Consider the following 27,814-nt stretch of genomic DNA (forward strand, 5'->3'; position numbering starts at 1 on the left):
TACGTTTAGCACTTCCAGAGTTAAATGTGTGCGCTGTCTGGAGGAAGTGGTGTGTCATCACTGAGTGGTAAGCCTTATAGTTCCATAAACGCATATAGAAAATAGGGAAAGTTTTACTTTCCTTTTTTCCGAGATCTTAATAGTTTCGAAGACTAAAAGCAACCTCGCCCTTAGAACTCAAAATAAAAGAGGGTGTATCGTAGCTTGGAAAATAATTTTAAGATAAAAATGAAAAATTATGTTTGATTTTATGGCGTAGTCATCAAACAAAACCATAACTGCACTCAGTCGCACATTATCGTTATTAACAACGTAATGAGTTGTTGAACCACTACGTCACTGTTGTAACTGTTTTGGTAGAGGTCTGCTGTTAACTGATAAACGTCACCAAACAATGGAGTCTACCATAAAAGCATATAACCATCTTAGAACTTCGTGAAAGAATAACAATTCTGAACTGGTCCTTTGAAGTAATGGGATTGGTATGTAATTTTTCTTATTAAAATTGTTCTAAAAGCGTAATTTGATGTTACTCTTTTAAACAACGATTATAAAAGCTAATTTAAAAATTGTTAAATTTGAATATTGATACTGTTAAGTAACAGGTTCAATTTGCATAAAATTCAACAACTAAGAAAGAAACAAAGCTGCAATTTTATAGTAGTTATTGTGAATTTGTTGTCTTTGTTTTATTGACACAAAGTTATGCATTGGAATAATCACGTTCTGTCTCTGGGGGGATCATTTCTAATATTTTTAAGAAACCTAATTCGTTGGTTAAAAATAAGCATACACCATTTATTTTTGTTAGATACCAAGAGCAATATAAAACGTTTCTTGAATATTGCAATCTATTTTTTCCGCCAAACTGTGAAATTTATTTCAGAAAGTTGGTCAACATGAGAAGTCACGTTGCAGTGCAAAATCTTGTAAATGTCAGAACAACATACAAGCAAGTTATAAAATTATGATTAGCTATGAATTCCACAGCTTACTTGCTTAGTATTATTTTCAGTGATATTTAGGTCACTGCCTTCACTTAACGGTGACAAAAAAGGAACTTTTAGTTCTTTAAAGACCAGCGTAAGTGTAAAACCGGTATACCATCTGTATGATCCTCACGAGATGAGAAATGACGTTTTTTATTCGGTAGCGGTAGATCTAAAATAATGAAGATAAAATTAAACATGAAAGTGAGCAACTTGCTCTATGGGAGAGATTATTTCCCTATGTTAATGAAAAAGAAATTAATCCCCCCAAAATATAACTTATACAGTATGTTTTGTCACAAATTTTAGCTAGGCGCAGCATGGCCAGGTGGTTAAGGCACTCAACTCGTAATCTGAGGGTCGTGGATTAGAATCCCAGTCGCACCAAACATGCTCGCCCTTTTAACTGTGGGGCGTTATAATGTGCGGTCAATCCCACTGTTTGTTGCTAAAAGAGTAACCCAAGAGTTGGCGGTGAGTGATGATGACTAGCTGCCTTCCCTCTAGGCTTACACTACTAAATTAGGGACGACTAGCACAGATCGCCCACGTGTAGCTTTGTGCAAAATTCAAAAACCAAAACCAAATTTTAAATAATTTGTGTGTTTATTTCTAGCAAGCTAACATCAGGTGGCGTAATAAAGCCAATAAATTTAACATGCTTAGGAATTGAACAAATTATGTTAATGCATGTCTCAAAATACACTTAAAAATGAAACAAATATGGAACGGATAAAATTTTATTTTTGAATAGCAAACTAGCTGCCCATTGGAAGGTTCATAGCAATACTTCTACTAACAAGCCCACCATGATTTTCCTGCCATTAATGTCAGCCACTTGATAAGATAAGAATTATGCTACTTAAATTTTATTGAGTGTTTTATGATTTTCTATATTTAGAAAAATGGATTTAGCAGTTGCGCTGCCTCTAATAATTTCTCAATAAACGCTAGCTGTTCGTTGAAACAGTATTATCTCAGAAGATTTGAAAATATAATTAAACCAGTATTTAAAAATTTTGATTTTAATTTAGAGGTTTAATTTTGAACGATTTGGGCACACAAAGCTTACTCAGGAATATCATTTTTGGTCCGAAATTGCACATTTTTTCCCACAACTCGCTAATTTGCAATCATTGTTGTTTCTTTATGAGGAAATAACATATTTGTTTATTTGGTTTATAATTTTCGCGCAAAGGGCTATCTTCTCATAGCCTTTTCTAATCCTGAACCAAAAGACTAATTACTGCACCATTAACAACTATTGAGTTGCCCTTTCTGACTGAATATTAGTATTTGACTTTCATTCTTATAGTGCATCCAAAGTGTGAAAGGCGTTTATGAAAGCTGGTTAAAATATAGACCACATTTGATCCATGAACCGATCTGTACATTTCGAAATAACTTCCGTCGAAAACATCGAAATATCAGTTAGATGAAATCCATATGAATATTCTTTACAAAGGTTCTTTTGATTTAAATACATCCTTCAATGTACTCAAAGATAAAATTTAACATGTGATCATTTTAAAGCTTTATTTAAACGTTTAAAAATCTTAATGAGATTAGTATCCATGTCTTGATATATTTTCTCCAATAAAGTTTAGGTTAAATTTGATAATGTAAAGGACGTCCCTCTGTAGCGACGCAGCTTTTATTGAAACATTTTATTAAATTGTAAATTATTTCTGGAATACATTTCTAATATCTTTAAATAAATTGTTTTTTCTTGCATTACAATCCTAATATTTAAATTATAATGTAGGTATTCACTGAACGGGAATGTTTTTTACCTTTATTCATTTAACTGTCCTTTTATTAGATAAATGTTTCAGATAACATGAAAAAACTTCAACATTAAAATTCGGTATGATATAGAACAATATAAGTGCACCTTTATATTTAAAGCTCAATCTTTCTTGAGGTTATATGATGAATTGAACTAATATACCATAAAATGGCATGATGTATTCATGAATATCATTTTAACTGTGCATATAGCTATAACATTATACTGGATTGGGAAGTAAACGTAAAAATTAAAATAAACATTCGTCTGGTAAATCATTCACCTTCGCGTTTCAGTTGTGGCCATTTGAAATTTGTCTCTACTTCTACTTTCGTTATTGCGTATTACTATAAAAGACGTAGTATTTTCATTATTATATATATCACTAGATATACCAAGGTTCGTTCGTTACCGCATGTCACCACTTACAACAATGTACAATCATATAGGTAGGTGCTAGGATAAGTCATATATCCTGAAATTTCTCTCTGGTTCACCCAATTCATTCTCCCTAGCCGTTCAAAAATCATGTGATTTTTTTTAATTGTTAAGAATGGTCAATAAAATTTCTACTATAACTCTTCGCAAAGTGAAAGGAGAAGAAGTAGAGCCTTTTTTCATTACTATGTGTCACTAAATATACAACGGTACTTTCATTACCACGTATTACTAAAGTGGTTGTCATGTTTTCCAACAGGGGAATTAATCTTTGGCTTGAGTTGTTGTCGAAACTACTCGAGTCCAGTGTTTTACAGAGGAAATGGCTGATTTTATAAAAGTAGAAGACGTAATTACCTTTTTTATTTTTCCAAATGAGCTGCAAAGACGAAATGGTGTCCATTTTTATTTTTTTGTTTTGCTACCACTTCAGGAAATCAATGAACGTTCATTACCGCGTGTGACTAATGATGTCACATTGCAATGTTTTAACGCCTCTCTCTTCCAGAGCGTGTCTTACAATATTTACAATGTATTAAACTAATTCTAAAAAATGACTGATAGAAAAACCTTTTAGAAAATATGACATCAATGAATAGTGCCCTATAAAAGTAAAACGAAATTCACAGTCAACCGAAATGTCACTGCAGTCTCATTTTTAAAAAAATTGCCACACTATTTCAATATTATTTACAATTGAGCAACATTCTCAATTATTTACTTGTGGTAGTAAATAGTGTACAGAAACTATTTTAATACTAGAAATAAATGATCTTATAACACTAAAATGCTATTTATATTTACTTAGGCACTCAACGTTTTCACTTTACAGCTTGTTCAGGAGTGTTCACTAAAACACAAACCGATACTGGCAATGTGCTTCCTACAATATAAACGCTTTAGAAAATAACAGAAAATTATTAAACCATTTAAAATACAGATAAATAAAAACAAACCTAAAAACGTTGTAATAATGAAATATTTCTACTATCATTAATATTAGATCTACAATAAACAAATCATGAGATTCTCCTGAAGCGACTTACAAAGAAAAATCTCTGGAAGCATAGATCAGGTTATAATTTTTAGTTTATGGTTCGTCAACTTTCTACCTCCATTAACCCTAAACGTTCATATTTCATAAATCATTTATTTGCTGTTTATAATGTCAGCTCTTTTTATTAATATTTCATAAAAGGCCTTTGTTTTACGAGTAACCAGTGAATTAAGGGCAGAATATTCCATTTATGCCATGTCGTTGGCCTCATTTTTTGTAGCAAAAGAACCACATATATCGAGTCAATACTTTAATATAAAAAATAATATATAAGTGTGATAATACTGGTGGATTTAGAGCCACATACGTAAATACAGAGATATCTCGTAGATTTCATGTTTTGTTTTATACACTAACATCAAATAAAACAGGATTCCATTATGATAATTATTTATAATCAGAAAACGTTGCTTAAAACAATATATATCTTTATTTTGAACTGCAAGCAAAGCTACACAGGGCTACCTACACGAGTCATCCACCACAAATCTTTGAGTTACTTTTTTACTAACAAATAGTGGAATTGATCATGACTTTATGACGCCTCACAGCTAAAAGAGAGAAAATGTTTGACAGGACGGGGATTCGAACCCACAGCTTGCAGACTGTCCTAACCACCTACCCATGCCATGACATGTAATTTTGCTTGCTAAGTTTAACATGATAGAGGGAACCAGGAGAACGAAGTTTCAGAGAAACGAGAAAGCATATTCAATTCAGGTATAATTTCATAATCAGCCAATAATTATTTGTTTTGATTTTTTCATTAAAACTCAGTGCCGTATATTTGTTTGTTTGTTTTTTGAATTTCGCAAAAAACTACACGAGGGCTATCTGCGTTAGCCGTCTCTAATTTAGCAGTGTAATACAAGAGGGTTTGGTTTGTTTTGATTTTCGTGCAAAGTTACTCAAAGCAGTGTAAGACTAGAGGTAAGGCAGCTAGTCATTATCACCCTCCCCAACTCATGGACTACTTTTTTACCATCGAATTGTGGGATTAACCGTCACATTGTAATGCCAACACAGCTGATACGGCGAGCATATTTGGTGAGACGGGGTTTCAACCCTGCGACCCTCATATTACAAGCTGAGCGTCCTAACCACCTGGCCGTGCCGGGCCCAATACCGTAGAAGTAGTAAATAGAATAGGAAAATGTAGCGTTATTTATACGGGACAGAATATCTGCTTATACTGAAGTACACGTTTTCCATTACCGGTAAGTTTTAATCTGCATGCTTTTGTTTGTTTATGCGTGATTATAAAGAATCAAACAAAACTTGCCACGTTTGTAACTGCAAAGACGGGTTAAAAATAATCTTAACTTGTAAAAATATTGTTAACCCCTGAAGAATCATGTATTGTTAGCTCACGATTTTATCCAGCGAGTTACAATTTCTTTCGATATTTGTTTGTTATTAAGCACAGTTAAGAGGGAAAGCATGTTTGGTGCGACAGGGATTCGAACCCGCGACCCTCAGATTACGAATCGGACGTCTTAACCCACCTGGCTATGCCAGACCCCTTTCGTTTGGACACTGCTTATTAGATTGTGTGTGTGATTAATTGAATCAAGTATCAACTGCCGCACATATTAAATAAAGATATCGTTAAAGTACTTTTATCGTTACCTTTCCGGTTTCTACATTTGATAACCAATTCTTTGTTAACATGAGATAAAGCTAGTGAATGTCTTATAGATTACAATATAGTTTATCTGTCAAAACAACTTTTATTGTACATATCCTGTTTCCAAACCTCAATTCACGAGTTAAGAATAAGTTTGTTTTACCACAGTGTGAATTTTTACAGTTAAAACAGACTTGTTAAGATCTAGGTACAAATCACAGGTTGGCATTGGCCGTTATAGCAGATTTTGAAACTACACTCTTTACGATTAATGCAAAAAAATTAAAAAAACTAAATTTTAAATACAAGGATAAAACTTTTTAACTTCAAGTCTGAAGTAGAAAGAACCATATTGTCGATATATTTTAGTTTATATTCATTGTAAACAATAAGTTAAAAACCAGAGCATAAAATAATATTTAAATCCGTTCTATGATGATTATTAATTTCGATGTTCAATTATCTGTTCATACAGATTCTTGCAGTTTCATAAACGTATTTGCCTTTTATGAGCTGTAATCAAGAGGAAACCTTTCTAAAGTTCAGCGATATAGCAGTTGCCTCTAACGAAAAAATCTTCAGAAATGTGACATTTCTGGGATACTAAATTATAACACAGCAAAATAAAGTTATTTCTAAAATCTCGCTGACACACTTGGGATCCTTCTTGCTGTGGCACACAGCTTCTGCTCTCTATCTCAAATCAGTGATGAATTTACACATGTAGAATGAAATAACAGGATTGTAATTACAATATTTATAATGACGTTAGTATGCCCCCGCAACTGTAAGGGAAGCGAACTTTTAAAAGGGTGGCCCGATTCGTAACTACAGTAAAAGGGAAATAAAGTTATGGAACAAACTTTTGTAGTTGCTCCACTAATCCTGTATTTCATAAATGTTCCTTCGTTGTTTATCGCCCCCCCCCCCACCAGTGGCTCAGCGGTAAGTTTGCAGACTTACAATGCTAAAGACCGGATTTCAATATCCGTGGTGGGCAGAGCACAGATAGCCTGTTGTGTAGCTTTGTGCTTAGTTACAAACAAATCGATGTTTATCTCAGTGTTTAAGATATTATTAAAATTAGGGATCAACTACAGTAAAATGTGTATGATTATAAAAACATTGTTTATTAGATTTTGATAAACCAGTGAAAAATAAATCAAATGTCCAGGACTTCTAAGCATCATAACCAGTTTACCTAATGAATTACATTTAAAATACAATGATGTATTTTAAAACAATGTGATTCGACAGATTTAGCATATAAATCTCAAAGTATGCATTTGATAAAGTACTTATAAGCGTAAGATATTAGCGTTGAAGCTTTATGGAGATAAAATATAGGCCCAGATGTTTCAAATAGGTAATTCCCATGACGTAAAATCTTTCAAAACAATCTAGTTTTGCTGCCACATATACAAAGTTTATGTAACGCCCTGCTACACGTGAATACAGGTGGCATGTCTCAGTACTTTTATGTGTACATCACGAGAAGAATAAATCTTATTTTTCAAATACTCTCCTAAGCATGTGATTAAAACTTCTGAAAATTACCAATATATTAGAATAATTTAAAATAAACAGTTTTAACACTAGCATTTTAAAAACAATTTACTACATATTAGTGTACCAAAGAAGCTGAAAAGCGAAACATTAAGTGTCCAGTTAAAGAAGAATGAATTTAATGTTACGGTCATTTATTGCTCGTAAGAATTTGTTACTTCTGTTAAGCCTGAAATGTAGACTAAATCATTATACCTAATCAACAAGTGAATTTATTCCTCAGGTTTTTACCTTTAATGCTGAAAATTACTACATCCTTAAACATTTTAGATTTCCTTTAACTACACCAAATACTTTATCCTCGTAATTGTTCTGAAGACTTATTATAAATATTCAATCTTAAGTTGAATCAACATTTTCGAGGTCAAACGTAAGGTCACAGCGTGGTTAGGAAAAGCAGGTAATTTTCAAGAGTTAAATATTATGTAATTCTGCAAGAGAGTTTAAAATAGAGCACCTTCACGACTCAGCAGTAAGCCTGAAGACTTAAAACTTAAGGGGTTGATCCCTGCGCGGATAGCCAATTTTATAGTTTTACGCTTAAAGAAAAACAAACTGTAAAAACAGATGGTCGTATAAAGAAGCAAATATGTGTATTTATTCAATAATCAAATAAACTCTCATTTATTCTCTTATCTGCAGTTTGCAATTTTATTGGCCCGGCATGACCAGGTGAGTTAAGGCGTTCCACTCGTAATCTGAGGGTCGCGGGTTCGAATCCCCGTCACACCAAACATGCTCGCCCCTTCAGCCGTGGGAGCGTTATAATGTGATGGTCAATCCCACTATTCGTTGGTAAAAGAGTAGCCCAAGAGTTGGCGGTAGGTGGTGATGACTAGCTGTCTTCCCTCTAGTCTTACACTGCTAAATTAGGGACGGCTAGCGCAGATAGCCTTTGAGTAGCTTTGCGCGAAATTCAAAAACAAACAAATAATTTTATTAGTATTTGTTTTGTTTTTAAGGGCGTTGCTTAGAAATTTGTTGTCGTTGAACTCAATTTAATGAACAATGAAGTCAGTATTTACTGCCCAGGTATTCATAACGTCAGCATAAATAATATTAGTAGTTTTCACGGATATCTGGAGCGCAGTTGAATTGACAGAAACAATCTCTTTTTCTAATCAAATATGGGAAGCTGAAATGATGAATATTCTTTAAAAGATTTATGCTATTTGGTTCTTGGCATTTAAAAATATATAGCTCAAACTGTTCCCATTCTTGTTATCGTTATTTCTCTTGGTTAAAGTTATACGTGTGCTGACTGTGGGTATTTGAACGCCAGACCTGCTGTTCTCATAAATATAATAGGACTAGTTTTATTTCTGTGTTCGACGGCTAGCTAATAAACTTTCTTGATTGTCAGGAGATTCAAGCTTGTATTCTTGACACTCGACAGTTTGTTACATTGTGTCTATCAATTTTCTTAAATTTGGTGTGACATACTTCGAATGTAACTTCTGTAGAAAGCTAATTTCTGACATAACACTAGGATCTACTGTGGGAAATTATTTCGTGATCGAACTTTCGTAAGAAGCTACTTTTGATTTGACAGCACAAACTAGTAGAACAATAATTTCTAGCTTGACAGTACAAACTGTTTTAAAATAATATTTCTATACGAGCTGGGATAGGAAGCTAATTTCTGACTTGACACTACATTCTTTGACAGCAAATGAATTTACATGGAAGCTGTGGAGAGAAACTAACTTTTGTACGAGCTTTGGTAAGAAAGTAATTTGATTTGGCACTATGAGTTGTGGTAGTTGTTTTCATGTCTTAAATATAAGTAATTGTTTTGACGTAATACAGTAACATTACTGAACAAAATGCTAAGAATAGATTAAGTCTTAATCTTTTCAGTACATTGATCCATATAGTTCGTACAAGATTACTTTTAGTCCAATATTCTATTTTAGAAATCGACAGTGAAGAAATAACAACACGACCTTCTTCGCCACGTTTTTCTATCTTGTAAACGTGTAGGACAGTATATCTGAAGTTTCGCGGTTCATGTCCTCAAAATTTTACTACGGGGCACTAGTGTATTATAAGAGTGACGATCAAAATCGTGAGTTGGTTTGTAGTAGAATAGTTTCTACTACACAGTATTCAACAAATATTTTTCTCTTTATTCTATGGGCTGCAAAATTATATAAAAAAAACATTACAGATAACCTTCATGTTATTTGCACAAAATTTTAAAAAGTTCAAATATACGAATAGTTATTTGAAAGTAGCTCTTATATAGGTTTGTGTGAACTACTTAAGCAAACAAAGAAATCTTGAATTTCTATATCATTAATAATTGTACAGGCCACGTTGTGTTGATTTTCGAATCTCCATCTAATTAATAACTAACTATACAGGCCAAGTTGCGTTGATTTCGTCAACCAATAGTGTGCGTGTAAATAGTACGAACAAGCGAGTTTGTGTGTGTACACTTTATTCTAAAATGTATTTGTATTTTTGAATTTCGCACAAAACTTCTCGAGGGCTATCTGTGCTAGCCGTCCATAATTTAGTAATGTAAGACTAGAGGGAAGGCAGCTAGTCATCACCACCCACCGCCCATTCTTGGGCTACTCTTTTACCAACGAATAGTGGAATTGTGTAGTTTTGTGCTTAACTACAAACAAACAAACGACTATTATCTCAAAAATACACTTAATTATAATACTCTAAAACTAAAACAGTAAATGAGAATTTATTTCAAGCATAAATATTTTACGAATAAAATGTATTAGAGACATAGAACATCATAAAAATACTGATTTTTACAACCCCCCCCGTCAAGACATATTTAGCAGTGGCAGCATTTATTGAAATTTAGAGCTAGTACTTTGAATGAATGAAGCAGAATTAATACCCTTGTATGTACAGTTTCATTTTTAAACGTGATGATTCGTTCCTAATATTTTAATTCAGAAAAAAAGTACTTTAACCAAATGGCAAACAGGATTAAATGCATTGTGAAATTTCTTGTATTATGTTAAGAACTTTATAAAAACACATCGTCCATACTATGCAATGACTATTGAACATCTGCAAATTATAATAAAAACCAAAGTATCTTTTTTTAAATTTCAGCATCATTTGATGAAAAGTCTACTATCAGAACATTTTTCAAAATTAAAACCGTAAGCAGGGAAACGGTAAATGTTGGTAAAAGGGGAACAGAGACTTCAAAAGATAGGTCACGAAAGTACTTACAATAATCTGTTTATTCCAATCTAACAAGGTAGGAAAATCATAATTTTAACAGTGGTTAACTCGAGGTGGTCTGTTGTCACCGTGTTATAAAGTCGTGTCGGTTGATTTTAAAACTGTTCTTGAAAGAGTATAAAATTTGAATCTAACTTAAAGTTAAGAACTGTTAATAAGATGTTTTCTGTGTGAAAATTCCTCAGGATAAATTCAATCTGAGAGTCACAACTAGACAGGTGGATGAACAAAACTGAAATAAAGAAAATATAAAATCATGAACACGATAAAATATATTTAAGACCACACTACAAACAAGAGAGCACTTTACTTCAGAAGAAGTAACAATGGGTAAAAGAAATGTTTGTTGATAGAGGAGAACAAAACGAAACAAACTTATTATAGAAAAGCCAGGTTTAATAAACAACATTTAAAGCCACATTTATTAAACAAAATTTAAACAGAAAAACTAAGTTTAGTGAACACCGTTTAGTAAGCCCTTCGTATGCCACAGGTTAATGACAGAAATAGTAAGAATATGTAGTTTTTATCTTTACTACCATCGTGTAACTGCCTGGCAGAAAACAACTTTAGTTTATCAAAATTAAGAATGTAAATTTTATCAACCAAATATGATAAGAGAAAAGCATGCTCTTTCCGTTTAATCCACTTTTTAAAATAGTTGAGATCATAATCTATTTTATTTTCGTTGAATAACAATGGAATATTCCATATTTGGCTTTCGTCAAACAACTTTAAAATACTCTACTGCTTTAAAAACTTTCTTAAACACATTGTTAAAATATTTATTTGATAGATAAAAATAAAAAAGGTGATGTTTCTGGGGCTATCTGGAAAAAGGCAGAAGAGAGTCAAATGATATAAAATAAAAAAAATAGTTTTAATGAGTGTATTAAATTCTTTTTAATTATAAAAACATACATTTGCTTCAGACTCTCTTTGGACAGTTCCACAGTGATGTAATACTGTTTCAAATTATTATTAATCCGCCTCTGAATCTAATCTGATTGAAATACTTCTGTTGGTTCAAGTTATATAGAATAATTACCCCCATTCATTCACCGAAAAATTAACACTTTCATGTACACGCGTAGTCATAATGCAAGGAAAAGTAAAAATCTTAAAATGACAATCCTGGTATCTCAAATGGGAGGAAGGTCGCTGCTTTTCCCACGTCACCCCAGTGAATACATCTTCGCATATTATTTAGTATGTCCTTGATGTCACAAGCAACAAAACGAATACTCCGACATTGTGGCTACTTTGCTTTATTTATTATAATAGTTGTTTTTTTTTAATTAAACACAAAGCTACACAATGGGGCTATCTGTGCTCTACTCACCACAGGTATCGAAATCTGGTTTTTAGCGGTGTGAATCCATTAACATACTTCTGTGCCACTGGTAGTCTTTATTATAATAATTATAAAAACACATTCATTTATTTATATTTAGATATAAAAATATTATTTGTTTCAAACTGTATTCTTTCAAAAACTATTTTTGTCATGCATATGCAAGCATTGTTCCTTCACATGACTTTATATTGTAAATTAAACGATTACAAAAAGTTACAATAAAATGAGCATGCAGAAGTCTAACCAAGAAGTCCGTAGATTATATATGTAGGGATGGCTAAAATACTCAACAAGCACAATACAAATATGTTTTACTCATAAAACTCAAAAGCAAAGCAAGAAACCATCTCTAAGATACCAAATCAGGAAATGAACAACTCATCAAGTTGTTCATCTTTCTTCTTGTTGTTTGAGCCGAGATAACTCAAAACTTACTTTATCACTAATATCAGTTTAAACCTCAGGTCAACTCTAATTGTTTCTAGGAAGTGCACGATGACGTTGCTTAATCGAAATAACTAATAGTAATTTTAAAAAACCATAACTATGTTGTACACAATATTATCCTTATCTATTAAAAGGTGGCTTTTTTACAGAAGTATCGTGTTTCTTTTAAAAAACAAGACGAATCAAACATTATGTATGCTTTATACACCATATTAAATAATTCTTCAAAAATCAAGCATGTAATATTAACTTCCTTTATGCACATTCATAAAATATATTAAATTTGAGTCAGGAGAAATGGTAGTGCTAAAACGAATTAAAACAAGAATACAGAGCTGATACAGCTATACATCGTTATCCTTAGATTATTTTCAGTATTAAAATTTAATATTACGCTGTAAAATGATTTTACCATTACTGTAGCTTGGAGTTATATGTTCTTGATTGTTGGTATACAGTTTGCTTATCATGATATCATGGTCATGTCAGGATGGGCATCAATGCAATCTAACTAAGAGCCTAGGACTTGCAAGGAAAATCAAGTTGATTAAAAATATCCTGATTATTACAGGTTACAATAGAGCTTCGCTACGAGATCGGTCTAATAATCTTTTGGTTGTTTTAGTTATTAAGAACAAAGCTACGTGGCATAAATCCGCAGACATACCACTGTGCTACTAGAGGGGCTAACCGTTCTGTACTTGTGTACTTTACAGTGTAACAGTAAATTGCAGAGTTTTGAAAGTAATGACCAATGTATGAGCCCTGTATTCTTGTTCGCATCTTTTCTGGCATTGTCATCTCTTCATATTTTTATATTTACAAAATGGTTGTTATTATTTATAATAAAACTTTAGATATAATTTGTTAATAACGACTATATAAATATTTGGTCCCTTTATAAAACTAAATATATTTCTTCTAAGGAAAATATTTAAGCAACTTTTAGCAATGCTGTAAACGAGCGACTCTGATTTTAAAGTCATAACTATTTGTTATTGAAACGATTTCTACCCATTATTTTTGCTTCCCCCCTCCCAATTCGGTTTAATGTATTTTTCACCCTTTAACACGTTTTTTGTCCCTAAAATAACAATCGTACTTCTCCGAGTAACGTGGTTAATGAAATAATAATTAAATACAAAGTAGAGCACACTCACGAGAAAAACTGAAATACAGGTCATGTTCTCATTGATAACATCGTAGAGTGCAAGTACAGTCGTAACGTCTAACAAACAGGGCAAAAGTTCAAAAATATAAAAGAATACTTATAAAAGTTGGACTTTTTTTTCAAAATTATCAGTATTAGTACAACAGTGTCTCTTTTTTTCTTATGAGAAGTCAACTTAGGTCTACTATCAAACTGCTTTAAAATTTCAGTTCACAAGTAGAAATATTTTTTTCTATTACTATCGCTGAACTAACTACCTGAGCAAGATTCATTTACGTTTCGTCGAATTGCCGCGGTTATATCCTCTATTTCTAAAAATCTTCTGTTCCTTTTTCGTATTTAGGTCTACTTCCAATAAACGCATGCTTTTCGCATGCAAGCCTACTTCTAAATAATCGTCTATCTGTTGTAGAATCTACTCAGTCAGGTTCAATTACTTTAGAAATCTCTTTGACAAAATGAGCTATTCTTTTTAACTCTTTCTAACACCATTAGTTTCACTTTAACACGTATTAACCGTTAAACCTACGTTAACCATTGGACTTCCTTCCCTGTCCGAACGTCTTTTTCTACGTGACTTTCTTTCTTTCTCCTCTGCTCTCCCTATGCTTGTCTGTCTACTTTTCCCCTCAGTTCACACTATTTATATTTCTATTACTTTATCGTCTGTCTACTCGCTATACTCTCAACATCAATAAATTTCACACATAATTTGGTAATCTCAAAATCAATGAGTTACAAACACAACATACGACTCTTACCTATTATGTAACTAAACGTGTGGCGTATGGCCAGGTGGGTTAAGACGTGCGACTCGTAATCTGAGGGTCGCGGTTTCGCATCCCCGTCGCGCCAAACATGCCGTGGGGGCGTTATAATGTGATGTTCAATCCAACTATTCGTTGGTAAAAGAGTAGCTCAAGAGTTGGCGGTGGGTGGTAATGACTAGCTGCCTTCCCTCTAGCCTTACACTGCTAAATTATGGACCGCTAGCGTGAAATTAAACGAAAACTAAACGTGTCATAATATTTACTCTAAGATAATTGCTTCTAAGTCTTTTGTTATGAATAAACCTAAACAATCACAAAATAAATAATACCTAAACTAAACAGTCTTTTATATCATGATATCTATTCTCGCTGTTAACAAAATTTTCTGTCACAAACTGTATTTTTGTAGGATTATGTGGAAAGAATGTTAGTATATATCGTACATTCTATAGCCCAGCACACAAATCAAAACGCATTTTATGCTGTAGGCCCTACATCACAACACAGCGAAAAGATGAAAGAACTTCGCACAATCTAAGAGACTAAAAAAATCAAATCACATGTTATTGAATAGGTACGCTAATTAGTATCTTAGTGGGATATCTTCTCCAGATAAAAGTAGGGATATACTGTATCCACATGTAGCCTGTATGTATGTAACCAGTAAAGAGAAAGTAGGTTAGTCTTTCAAGGAGAAACAGCATACCTACGGATAGAAAAATGATTTTGACAATTCTGAGATATTGATTCCTTGGCAATAGAATTTCCAGCTTTATATTCATATTTACCTATTTGTTGAACAAAGTGTGAGATTACATAGTATCACCATACTACCTATGCAAGAAGTGGGAAGAAAGTCATTTTTAATAAACCTACTACTACTGTCTTATGACATATATAATTGATTATACATTTATCTTTTATAAACCAGAGGATCCACTGATGTTTGAATAATGTTCAGAGTATGGATATTACAAATAAGTTAGTCTTTTTCTAACACCACTAGAAGATACGTGGTTTCTTTACATTTCGAGTCACAGGATGCTACCACGCATTCAACTCTTTGCCGCGCTTTGAAGATGGTCTGAAGTTCTTTTAAGGTTTGTAATATTCCACTAGACTTTTAATTTTTGGGCAGAAACTAGTTGAAAGTTATTTAAACGTAGATATATTAACATAAGAAAAGAAGCTTGTAAGTAGAAGTACCATGTTTAAATGCAAGGTTTTATTGAGTCACAAATTTCAGATATTTTACTACTTGAACCAAAGATTAGCGCAGTAATACAGTAACAAGATACAACAGTAAGTGGATTAGTTCGATCTCGGAGATAGGTTGTCCTTTGACGTCATCAAGCAGCCCACAAAGTAAAATTAAGCCTGTTTACAAAAAGGAAAAAAATTGTGTAAGTATTGTGTAAAATACGAAATGTAAATATTTTATTCGTAAGTAGCATAATACTAGGGCACTGTGCTGATTTAGACAACAAGCAAGCTATTGTTTACAAGATAAAAACTATTCGTATTATTAAATGTAAATATTCTATACGGAGGTAACGTAAAATTAGGGCACTATGCTGATATAGATAACAAGCAAGTTATCATTAATGAGATAACAGCAATTCACGTTGTTAAATGTAATAGTTCTATACATATAACGTAATGCTAGCGGAATATGCTCCAATATCACTATTACGTTAAAGTAATTACGGTTAAAGTAACCCAACTTTAAACCCTAACATTACAGCAGGAAATTAGGTTGAGTGATTGTTTTAAAATGTTTGTTTACCTGAAGCAATATAACACGAAAAGTATAATACACTCTAAAACACAATCCAGAAACGTTGAAACAAGATTTGATTTAAACAATAAACAAACTATTGTTAAATAATAGTAATTATAGTAACGGCATTTATGAACATCCATAAACATTATCAATTCTGAACTATGCAATTTTCGTACTAATAACAGCGTTGCTTACATGTTTACATAAATCAAGCTTCAGGTATCACTAGGGAACATATATTAACTCTCAACATTCTCTAAATTAATTCTTAAATATATATTACTTCTTTAATTATTATTATTATAATTATACCTTCTTTTTTGCTTTCATGTATGTTTGTATAGATTTTAGTGTGCTAACAACTGAACGTGTTTAACCTGTTAACTCTAGAATTTCAGCGATTATCACTATTCATAACAAAATAAGTATTTAAATTTTATGCTTCTAAGATTTAGGTACTGTGCAGATTATTTGTATTATGATATGTACTATGTATACAATCTTACGCATCAGTTTCATATTACATTTATTGTTATGATGGAAGTGGTTTTAAAAGTCTACAAATGGTGTAGATGAAAAAAATTGATAATTTGAATCAAATATTGTTTCAACAACAACGTCAAAATCAGTCTGGACATCGAGAAACGATAAAAACTTGGACAATAATGAAAACCTGGAATTGCATCAAACAAGATAATAAAACGATTGTTTTTTAGACGACAACACTTGCTTAGTTTTGCAATAACGCCATCTATACCTCTATATCATCTATACCACATCTCGAAGACCGTTGGTTGGATGATACCAAAGTGCAAAAATATCTCAGTTCAGAAGCTTAGTTATGAAGGGATGATGGTTGCTATTGCCTAAATAAAATGAAACAAGGTATATTATATAACAAATTTAGTTATTTAATATTATAATAGACTCATAACATACATTTTTAAACCAAGTGTGTAGCTCCCAACCGGTTAAATTTTATACGTTAAAAGACAGATATTTTTGCTTTTCCAAGGGAGAGCCTGGCAAGGTCTTGTACTTAGACCACTCACCTCGTAATATGAGAGTTGTGGGTTCTAATTTTGTCACCCAGTATGCTCGCTCTTTCAGTTGTAATGGCGTGTTAATGGAGGCTTAATCCTCCTTTTTGTTAGTAAAGAGAGTTAGATTTGCTAGTTAGAGCTGAGAATAGGTGGTTTTGACTTACTATTTTCCTTCTAGTCTGCCCCCAATGACATAGCGGTATGTCTGCGGAATCATACCGCTAGAAACCAGTGGTGAGCAGAGCACAAATAACCCATTGTTCTATTTTGGGCTCAATTCTAAACAAATCAAACCCTTTAGTCTATCACTCCTAAAATAGGACAGCTGATGCAGTTGTGCCAAGGGGTTTTAGCGAAAATTAATCAACAATTGGAATTGCTGTTAGATTTAGATTAAGTGTTTCGCAAACTACAGGAGTCTTGGAAAACTTTATATTCTAGTTATTGGACAATCTTACTCCCTCAGAGGAAACCACTAAGTGCAAATTAATCTTACTGCTTATAAATGACAATCGGCACAGTGGTATGTCTATGGACTTATACTACGAGAAACCAGGTTCGATAACCCTGGTGGGCAGAATATAGATAGCCCTTTGTGGGCTAATTTTGTGGTTAACAACAATAAACTGTAAACAGTCGGCTGAATATTTGAATTCAATACTTATCCTTTATATTTGCCAGAACTTTTATACGTTTACAAAGTACCACTAGGGCAAAAACGTAAGAGCAGAAATATCAACAAAATATTTTATCCTTTTTATCTAAATTACTTAACTTTCATCAGATAGTATTTTGCAATCTAGAAGTTAAAACACTAATTTTACCATTTTTGTTGGGTTTAATTATTAAAAAGCAATTTACATCGTTAGAACATGAACATTAGTGGAGGAAAATGAGATAAAATAACCCCCTTCAGTAAAACAATCGTTCATGGATATCATCAGTTATGACATGCTGCCATCTAATATGAATTAACGGTAACTATTATTCACATGAGACCGTAGAAAACATTCTGGCTCCTGGAGGAAATGTGAACAATCAAAGCGTGATTTAATTTCTTTTATTGCATTTATAATAATACAGGGTTCGTTTTAAAACGTTTTGCTTTTTCATGGCGCTCATCCTAGTTGATGCAAACTGCATTTGAAGTTTGTCCATCTTCTGACTAGTTCATAATATCATATTGAACCTAGTCTATCCAGTCATAGTACCACATAGTATTGTAATAAGTCTGTTTATTAACTGTTCCAGTATATTTGATGCTTAAAAGTAAAACAGGAAGATATAGTAACTGATCGTCTATACAAAACCTTCAACAACCTTGCATCCTGCTGTTTCAAATATCTACCATGACTTCTAATTAATAGACATTAACATATTAACATAAGTCACAGGACATCGTTTATGAAATGAAAATTATTCTGATGAGTAAAACAATTTACTTATAGCGCTTATAAATCAAATAATATTACTTATTTACCGATTCACAGGTTCTGAATACAATGAGACAAAACGTGAACTGAAGATGGTTAATCTTTATTTTAGTAACTGCTTGGATGATTCAGTAGCCAAATATGAGAAACGTAAGGGAATGAGTGCAGCAATTAAAATATGTTTTACATTGGAAGTATTTTCTGTTTGTGTGTGTGTTTCTTTATATTCATATACATGTGTTTGACATAATCTTTGTTTTTCTTTATTTGTACGTGTACATACTTATTTAATAAAGCATTTTTATTTTAGCAGGAAATGAAACAACAGGAAAAACAGGTTAATCATCTATTTCTCATTCTGTTTTTGTCTCCTCTAATATTACCATGTATAACAAGTCTTCATCCCAACAGTGCAGGTTTGTCCTATTTCCTAATTAAAATTAAACTTTACGATTTCATAAGTGATCTGATTTGTAAGTAGATTTTGAACCAAATTATGAGTAAATACTATACATATACACTAAGATTATGTCTAACTTATTTAGAACTCTAAGCCTAATTATTCGCAGGAATATTTTTATTCCTACATATTATTATGCTTCTAAGTGTACAGACGAATTAATATATATATGTGCTATAACTTGAAATAAACTAACAAATTTAAGATAAGTCCTTTAATAATTGAAGATTCTCAGGAATTAACCATTGAGTTTGAAAGCTATTAGTACAGATGAAATGATCCAAGCTGACATGTGTATTCGAGGTTGTCATGATTTGAAGTGCAGACAAATTTTCCTTCACAAAAAGTTTAAGAATCAAACAGAAAATTGTTGGTACAACACATTACAAGCGATGAAATAAAAAAAAATCTTATAAAGCGTGTATCTTTCGAAAGCGCTCGGGTTATAGGGTTTGTATTTCATCTCTATCATTCTTGAACCTACATGTTTTTAACGTCATCAACATCATTAAAAGTGATGTTAGTTTAAAGTCCCAGAACTGTAAATTAATTTTGAGCACTTAGAAAGACAAATAATACAATGAGCGTTCTATTTTACTAAATCAAAGTTCCTTATTTCATTGCACGTTAAATGTTTAGTTAAATGACTTTGCACCGGAAAATTAGATTTGATTATGGAAATGACGTGAATTGTTAATGAATAAAGAGTCAAATAATACCCAGTGATTGGTTGTCGACATAAGTACGTATACGACAGTCGTGTTCACTAGAAATATAGCTGTTGTCCTAAATGTCTGTTGTTGTTTTTTTTATATATTCATTCTAACGAAAATGCATTACTCTCTACTGATTCCTGTTTTCGAATAATTTTTTTTTGTTTATTCTCTGTCAAGAAGTTGATGCGTTGAGTAATTAGGTTAACAAGACCTAAAATAGCCTTCAATAACATTCAGGTAAAACTTTAAGTTCACAGACCTCTCTTGTCCCTATTTCTAGATAGGACAACATAATACTTGTGGGTTGGTTATTTCAATCTCATCAGTGAACGAAACACATCAAATAACGTACTATATCGTAAAAAGAACTGAATTCTAAAACGTGTTAAAACAACCTTTGAACATATTTTCACCGACAACGTAACATCATATTACGAATATCAAAAGTATACATCCTAATTTAGGTCTTAAAAACAAGGAGATCAAACACCTATTTAACACAGAAAAGTCTTTCACATGGTTATATAAGAAAGTGAGTTGTTTCTAATTTTATGAAATCACATACCACGCTTAGAACGATGGTTTCTAGCTGTAGTTACAGAATTTACGCTACGATTTCTCGAAAAGTAACATTTTCAGTTTTATAAACATTATCAAATGAGGTTTGGATGTGGTCTAGCGATAAAAAAGTCCAGCTGCGAATCTAAAAGTCCAGAGTTCAAGCTCTGACGCCATTAAACACCCACAATATCTGGAACTCTGGGTCTGCAATAAAACTGATATTTAATCTTGTTTTTCTGTTCATGTTATACTGTTTCAGTAGGCTTTACTTATTCTTTGTCTGCCCTGTGATAAATAGTTCAAAATTAAAAACAGTTATTCCTGTATCCTAGAAGTCTCTGACATATGCATTTAACTTAAAAGCTGGTAAAGCACCGTTCATGTTCAATATCTCAATTCCATAAAATAGGAAATATGTATATATATTCCCCAAATAAACCTGTATTTTTTCGTCCATATTAAGGGGTTGGTACAATGGCACTTGCTCTTCAATTTGAACCCACCTGTTAAACGTTACATTTATTTCAAATCATTAAGCCCACATACTAGATGACCTTTAATAAATCATTAATATTACTCACATCAATTCGCCAAATTGTACAACCTTCAGATTTTAAATATGCTTAATTTCGATAAATATGTTGCTGTATAAATTCCCTCCTGTTTTTATTTTTTGGCGTAGAATATAATAACCTTACTTAAGGTGAAATATTGAGTATATTCAAATTACTCTTACCATTTTCATTTGGCAAAATATTTAATAACATGACATTATATTATATATTTCATATATTTTCCCCCCTAAGTCTATAAGGGCTTATGACGCTAAGTATTGTACTTCGATACTCTCAGTAAGAAAATCAGTCTGTTGTATAGCTTTGTGCGTACCGATATGCAACAAAATATCATATATAAATGTAAAATTAATAATAACACAGAAGGAACTACATGTGTGTTGTAACTAATGATAGTGTGCCTCATTTTTTACAAAAACATATCAAGACATAACATAACATTTTTCTCTCTGAAGTGTATGAAGTATTTACTTTTAAAATAATTTACTATGATGCTTATGTTTACCAAATAACATTATAATCTGCAGTTTCAAAAACCTAAAGCTATTCTATTAAAGCATTTAAAAGTCCAAGAGTAGGGGAAAACATGCCGTTTCAGTTGAAAACATCAATTCTTTCTTTCTTTTTTCAGAGATCGAACAATTTGCTGGTTTGAAGGACATAGGAAACGGAACTCTAGTGGCAGAATATGACTGGTATATTGAGAACATCTTTATGCTTTTGCATATGTCACGATCTCCACAAGGACACACTATTATCGGACCACAGTTCTATACTGGTCAACCAGGTTATAATGTTAGATTGAGTTTAACTACGGGTCGCATCAACCCAGCTGACGGTCTGCCCTATTTAGGTGTTTGGTTTACTCTTGTACGTGGAAAGTTTGACGATGTTGTAGAATGGCCCTTTCAGTATAAATTTAATTTAACTTTAGTGGACCAATCCTTCAGCCATAAACAAGATATCCATCTATCTATGAACCCCATGACTGCCATCTGTCGGCTGTTAAAGCAATTTTTACGGCCAAAATTTAAAAAACCGGAAAGTGACGGTTGTGGTAAAGCTTTCTTTGTGCCACATAAAGACTTACTCGATCGTAGTCGTTATCTTAAAAACAACAGCGTCCATTTGAGAGTAACTGTCTTTCTGGAAGACCGAGGAGCTATTCCAAGGCGAGCCAAAGCTTATATGCGGGGCCACCAGTTGGTGTCGGAATTTTTATGGAAAATTGAAGACATCGACAGTAAAATAAAACTTTCAAAAAAAGGTTTATTAAGCACTATTACAAGCGATCTTTTTTATGTAAATAGTGAAAGTTATCTGATGGTTCTTCAGCTTACACTGAATTCAGATGACGAACATCTTGGCTTGTTTGCCACTCTTGTTCCGGGAGATTTCGATGACGCTCTTGAATGGCCTTTTGCTTATAACTTTGAACTTTCTATAGTTGATCAGTCACCTGGATACCTTACTTTAGATCGGAAAGGAATTGTTGATCCCACTTCTGGAATTTGTTCACTGAGTGCTTTCACCAAACCACAGTACCAGCCAAATATACCGTGTGGTTTTCGTCGAGTGATTACATTTGGTATGCTAGAAAGTCGAAATTTTAAAAAGAATGGAAATGTTTTAGTCAAGTTCACGGTTATCTTAGATCAAATGCCAAATTTTGCTGCGGTATCTGTAAAAGATTCACATTTGGTTGCCGAATATGTTTGGAAAATTCCAAATATTGAGCGTAAATTTCAACTGGGAAAAACAGGACGTTTGACAAACCTTTTAAGTGAACGCTTCTATACAACTGACCAAGGTTACCTTATGCAACTTCAAGTAAAGTTTCAAAACGACAGCAATGGGTACCTTGGCTTGTACTTAACTTTACTCGAAGGAAACTATGATTCATTATTAGAATGGCCTTTTGCTAAAAAGTTTGAACTAGTCGTAATAGATCAACAACCAACTGTAATTCGAGAAGATATCGTCGTGCCTGTTGATCCAAACAACCCATACATCACCAACGAGGCTTGTACTGGTTCATTCTGGCGTCCTGTGGGGCGAAATGACGCATGCGGTTCATCAAAAACTGTTGACTATGATACCCTCTATTCGAAAAAATACATGCGTTATGGTGCTTTGCTAGTGAAAGTTGTTGTTTTTCTGGAAGAAATATATCCACCAAAATTTGCTTCATTATCAATAAAGGAAGGAAGCTTAGTCGCGGAATTTGACTGGAAAATCAGAAATATTGATGAACACATTATAAAGGCAGATCGTGAGCAGTTTTTAGATAGTGATAAGTTTTACCTAAGCAACAATCGCTACAGAATGATGCTTCGTCTGTATCCAGAGAAAACGGCTGGTTTTATTGGTTTATATGCAGTACTAACCAAAGGAATATATGATGAAGATTTGGAATGGCCTTTTAATTATAAATACCAGCTTACAATTGTAGACCAATCGGAGAAATGCCCTTGTGTGGATATCTCACGAACTACTTATCCCGCAACAAGTTCTAGTGGTTGTCCATCCATGGCGTTCTTGAAACCTGCTCACGAACTAGCAGAATGGAGTTGTGGAGAGGGCCGTATGATCAGCCACAGAACACTTAATACCCGCGGCTACAAAAACAATGGTACAATGAAAGTTAGAATTAGCGTATTTTTAAAAGAGATAACCAATCAGATTGCTACGATCTCTTTTCACCAGAACAGCATTGTTTCAGAATATTCTTGGCTTGTAGAAAATATCGAAGATAAGATTTCTTTACAGAAATCTAAAGAATTGAACAAGATTGAAAGTCCCTTATTTTATACAGGCAATCAAGGCTATGCAATGAGAGTTACTTTAGTTCTAAACGACGTGATCACGCCTCTCCAATCTCTGGCAAATCACAGAGAAGAATACGTTTTGGGTTTATACCTTACACTTCACCGTGGTCGGCATGATGCTGTTTTGAGATGGCCATTCTCTAAAAGTATTGTGCTCACCGTGGTAGACCAGGCATATCTTGGGAGAGACTTGGTTAAGGTCATTGACCCTCAAAATACAAAGTGTCCAGTGCATGCCTTTATGCGACCACAAGAGATTCACAACGAACATTCTTGTGGGTTCAGTGCTTTGATGCCTTTGGAACGTGTCGTAGATTTCATCAAAGATGAAGCTTTATTAATAAGGACGTCCATAATTACTGGTCAAGCAATCAAATAAAGTAAAATGTTAATAGAAAATACAGTTTTGATGCACTATCTGATTGACTAAAAAAAAAATTTGATCTTGTGCTTGGTGAATGAATTCTGAAGAGCCCATTCCTAAACTAAAGCTGTGATATTTTCAACTCTTTGCTTTTCATATAACACAAAGAAGAAAAGTGGGTCAAAGTTTAATAAGTTATAAAGGTTATAATATATTTTGGTGTCAATGTTATTGCTATCATTTCACATTTTCGCAAATTTCCTTATGCAAGGAAAGACAAATCGTATTAGTATCCTTCTCGTGAAAAGTATAACAATCTACATAAATACAATAAACATCCACTCAAAGCGTATTACGAATACATAAATAGAGGTTTTGAATAATTAATTATCAGACTTAAAGCGTCTTGTATTTAAGGAATGTAATAATTCAGTAAGCCCACGTCTTGACAAAATTAATAATAAAAGTTGTAAATATATTTATGCTAGATGATACCATTTTTACGTATGTTCAAAATGACAATAGTGAATAAGAAAATTAAAACCAATATTTAATAATGAACGTTGTATATATCCTTAAGTTGGTGATAGTATTGTTACGTATTTTCAAAATGGCGATTGTTAGTTAGAAAAGCAAAACCACTATGTGAGCATAACATTAGAAAATTTGATGCAAGTGGTACAAAGATGTTAACATCAACATCATTCTACAAAGTATCGAGTATTAAACTAGGTAAGGTTGAGAGATTCGTTTGTTGTCATCTTATAGGGATCTTCATAGATGGAAACCATTTTCACTTTTTATTAACGAAAAATTTGTAACTAAGGTTTACTATCAAAAAATTAAAAAACAACTGTTCATAATTTATTTTTTATCATAGTTATAAACGACAAGAAATTAAAAATCTCAATGTGTTCGCATGCTATAAAAATTGGGACATAACTTTAAGAATGTAATAAAACAATGTCACCAAAACCAGAGAAACAGAACTCGTGGTAGTAATAACTGATGCTAATCTTACTTTTCACTTCAATTCATATCACATTTTCTTTTGTCTGTGTGTGTGTTTTGACCTTTCCATTTAATTAACTTTTTAGGTACGATTCACATGAAGCTCTAGCAGAGAAGTAAAATTTTCCTGATATTATAAATAATTATTCAAATGTTTGTTTTTCATGTATTAGTTTTTAAAATATTTCAGTATAATTTAATTAAAACGCACCAGAGTAAAATATACCCATACAAGTACAGTTTACAAAACAAAATAAAAACATAAGACTCTGTAACTCCACTGGTAAAATAAATGTTCATCCAAAAAAATGAAGTTACACAGCTATTCATTTGTATTCGAGATCCCGGGTGAGCAGTCCTTTATTTAGTTTCGTGCTTAGGAACAATCAAATGAAAATTGGACTCCATATCCTACACAAAATATATGTATAATTTTTAAACTTATTTAATCACACCATTTCCCTGAAACATTTTATTATTACACTACATGATGTTATTATGTGTGTAAGACATGCTAGTGTGCCATCACTCGTCAGGATATGTCACATAGCAGCGTATCTTTGTAATTGGTTTGCTCGCACATATCTTGAAAAACTGACATCCACACAGATCGTGTCAAGATATGTGTTGCAAAAAATTGTTACAGTAGAAATCACAGTGTAAGACTACATTGTATATTCATCACCACCACTCTGAATACGTTCGATGGGGAAGAAAGTGAATCTTAGATAAACACGAATTGCGGTAGTCAAAAACTGACCACAAGCTAATATGTCCAAAGTAGCTACGCCAATGTCTGCTTTAACTAAAGTGTATATGTGTTTTGTACCTATGCAGGAATGTTAACACACATTCCAGTTCATGAAGCATGTCTTGGTCAAAGAAGTGGCGCTGGCTGATTTTCATCAGATTTCTCCTTCGATTTCCATACTGACACCAGTATTAATGAAAACAGAATAGTTTGGGCATAGTACAGACTGATATGATATGTTTAATTATGACTGTGATCCATGTGCTAATTCCTCTTTAGTACTAGTACCACAAGAAAAAAGAAAGAACTGCTCGTAGTTTGAGTATATTTTAAAATAGCTTCCACTACACGTATGGTAAGGAATATATCATATCAGTGGGCCAAGAGTACACTATAGCAGTAAAATACGCATCACTGAGATGGCTGATGAGCATCAAACAGCTGGAAAATGTCGGAAAACAACACCAAAAGAGTACATCAATGCCTGTGTAAGTAGAACAAGAATACCAATAGACTATGTCACCAGCCACAAAAATCATGTCCGTTTGTCGAATGTTCAAACTATAACAGTATAAAGCGGTCAAATACATTGCATCAATAATGACTTTGGTTATTATTCTGCTTTTGAACAGACACCACACATGAGTAGCTATAAATTTTGGGGAAAACATCTAAATGATATATGCATAGCTTAAGCATTAATATACCATGGTGAAACACGACCATCTCAAAAACATGCACATCCCAGAAAAGAAGAAAATATGACATGAAGTAAAGCTGTAGGCTTATCCCCTTAGAGAAATCTCTTAGATAAAGCTGGTTAGCTGATCAAAATTGAGAAATTTAATTACTAGGCTCTGGCTATTATTGATTGTTCATTTGAATTATGTCAGAAAACGGGATGGTTTTATTGACAAATAGTCCATAAAAAGTAGTCACTACTTGTAAACTAATTTACTTATTTTCAAGTACCGGTGCAAGGTAGTGATTTGCAGTTTATTCACACCTTTCTCAGTGGCCCTAATGATCTGCTTCGAAAACTAAACAATGATAGAAAACTCACATGCATGTAAAATAATTTTACTTACTGTCCATCTTAACAGTGATACTCAGCCTGGACTTTTCGAGGTTAAGCAAACTTACTTTCAAGTCATAACAATAGGAAAGAGTAATGGAGACTCGTGAGTAATAGGTATGCCCACCACTACATCTGTTCTACTCATCATTTCTGAACCAACGTTAACAACTACATCTACAGTATTGACACCGAAGCCCTGTCGATAAATACCAATTCACCAAAATGTTCTCAAATTTTATGGAGGTCCAAAATATTCCAGAAACCTGGAGATGTTTCCAACTGCATGCCTCATAAGAAACAAGAAATACTGGAACAAGGCAGGTGTAAGAACTTAAGCCCATCAAACAAGTCCCACTGCATCACCCATAATTGACATTTGGTTCAGGGAATTAACATTTCTAGGATGAGGCAGCATATTTCAAAAAGAACATGCATCAGACAAGAAAGGTCCTCTCTGTAGTATCTTTATATAGGTGCATTATTTTAAATATTATTCATACTCTCAAGCTAACTCTTGAGAGTTAGCTAACTCCATCACTAGTGTTTGACCATCAATTTATAAAGCCCCCTCGACTGAAGTGGCGGGATTCTTCGGTGTGACGGAAATTCGAACTCGCGACCCCCAGATTACGACTCGACTACTTTAACTACCTGGCCATTTAATTCTTAATTCAGAATTTTATATCGTTTAATGTTATTGTAACCTTATTTATTTTCAGTCACTTGTTAGATAAATTGTAATTTGGCTTTATAAGTTTAGACTTAACAATGCCACGAG

At 33.0% G+C, this 27,814-nt stretch overlaps 1 protein-coding gene across 7 annotated transcripts; it reads left to right on the forward strand.

Moving 5' to 3' along the window:
- Positions 1-27,814, forward strand: LOC143255362 (uncharacterized). Of its 7 annotated transcripts, none has more exons than XM_076510889.1 (4): positions 81-482; positions 15,440-15,533; positions 19,003-19,108; positions 21,636-27,814. In XM_076510889.1, the coding sequence occupies exons 3-4, from the start codon at positions 19,009-19,011 to the stop codon at positions 24,209-24,211; spliced, it is 2,676 nt and encodes an 891-aa protein (XP_076367004.1). In that variant the 5' UTR covers positions 81-482; positions 15,440-15,533; positions 19,003-19,008; the 3' UTR covers positions 24,212-27,814. The 7 variants fall into 7 exon arrangements, with proteins under 7 accessions (XP_076367002.1, XP_076367005.1, XP_076367004.1 ...); XM_076510888.1 differs by having other exon boundaries at positions 19,006-19,108; XM_076510886.1 differs by lacking the exon at positions 15,440-15,533 and adding an exon at positions 15,680-15,836.

This window comes from Tachypleus tridentatus, chromosome 7 (assembly GCF_004210375.1).
Source record: "Tachypleus tridentatus isolate NWPU-2018 chromosome 7, ASM421037v1, whole genome shotgun sequence".
NCBI classification, from domain to species: Eukaryota; Metazoa; Arthropoda; class Merostomata; order Xiphosura; family Limulidae; genus Tachypleus; species Tachypleus tridentatus.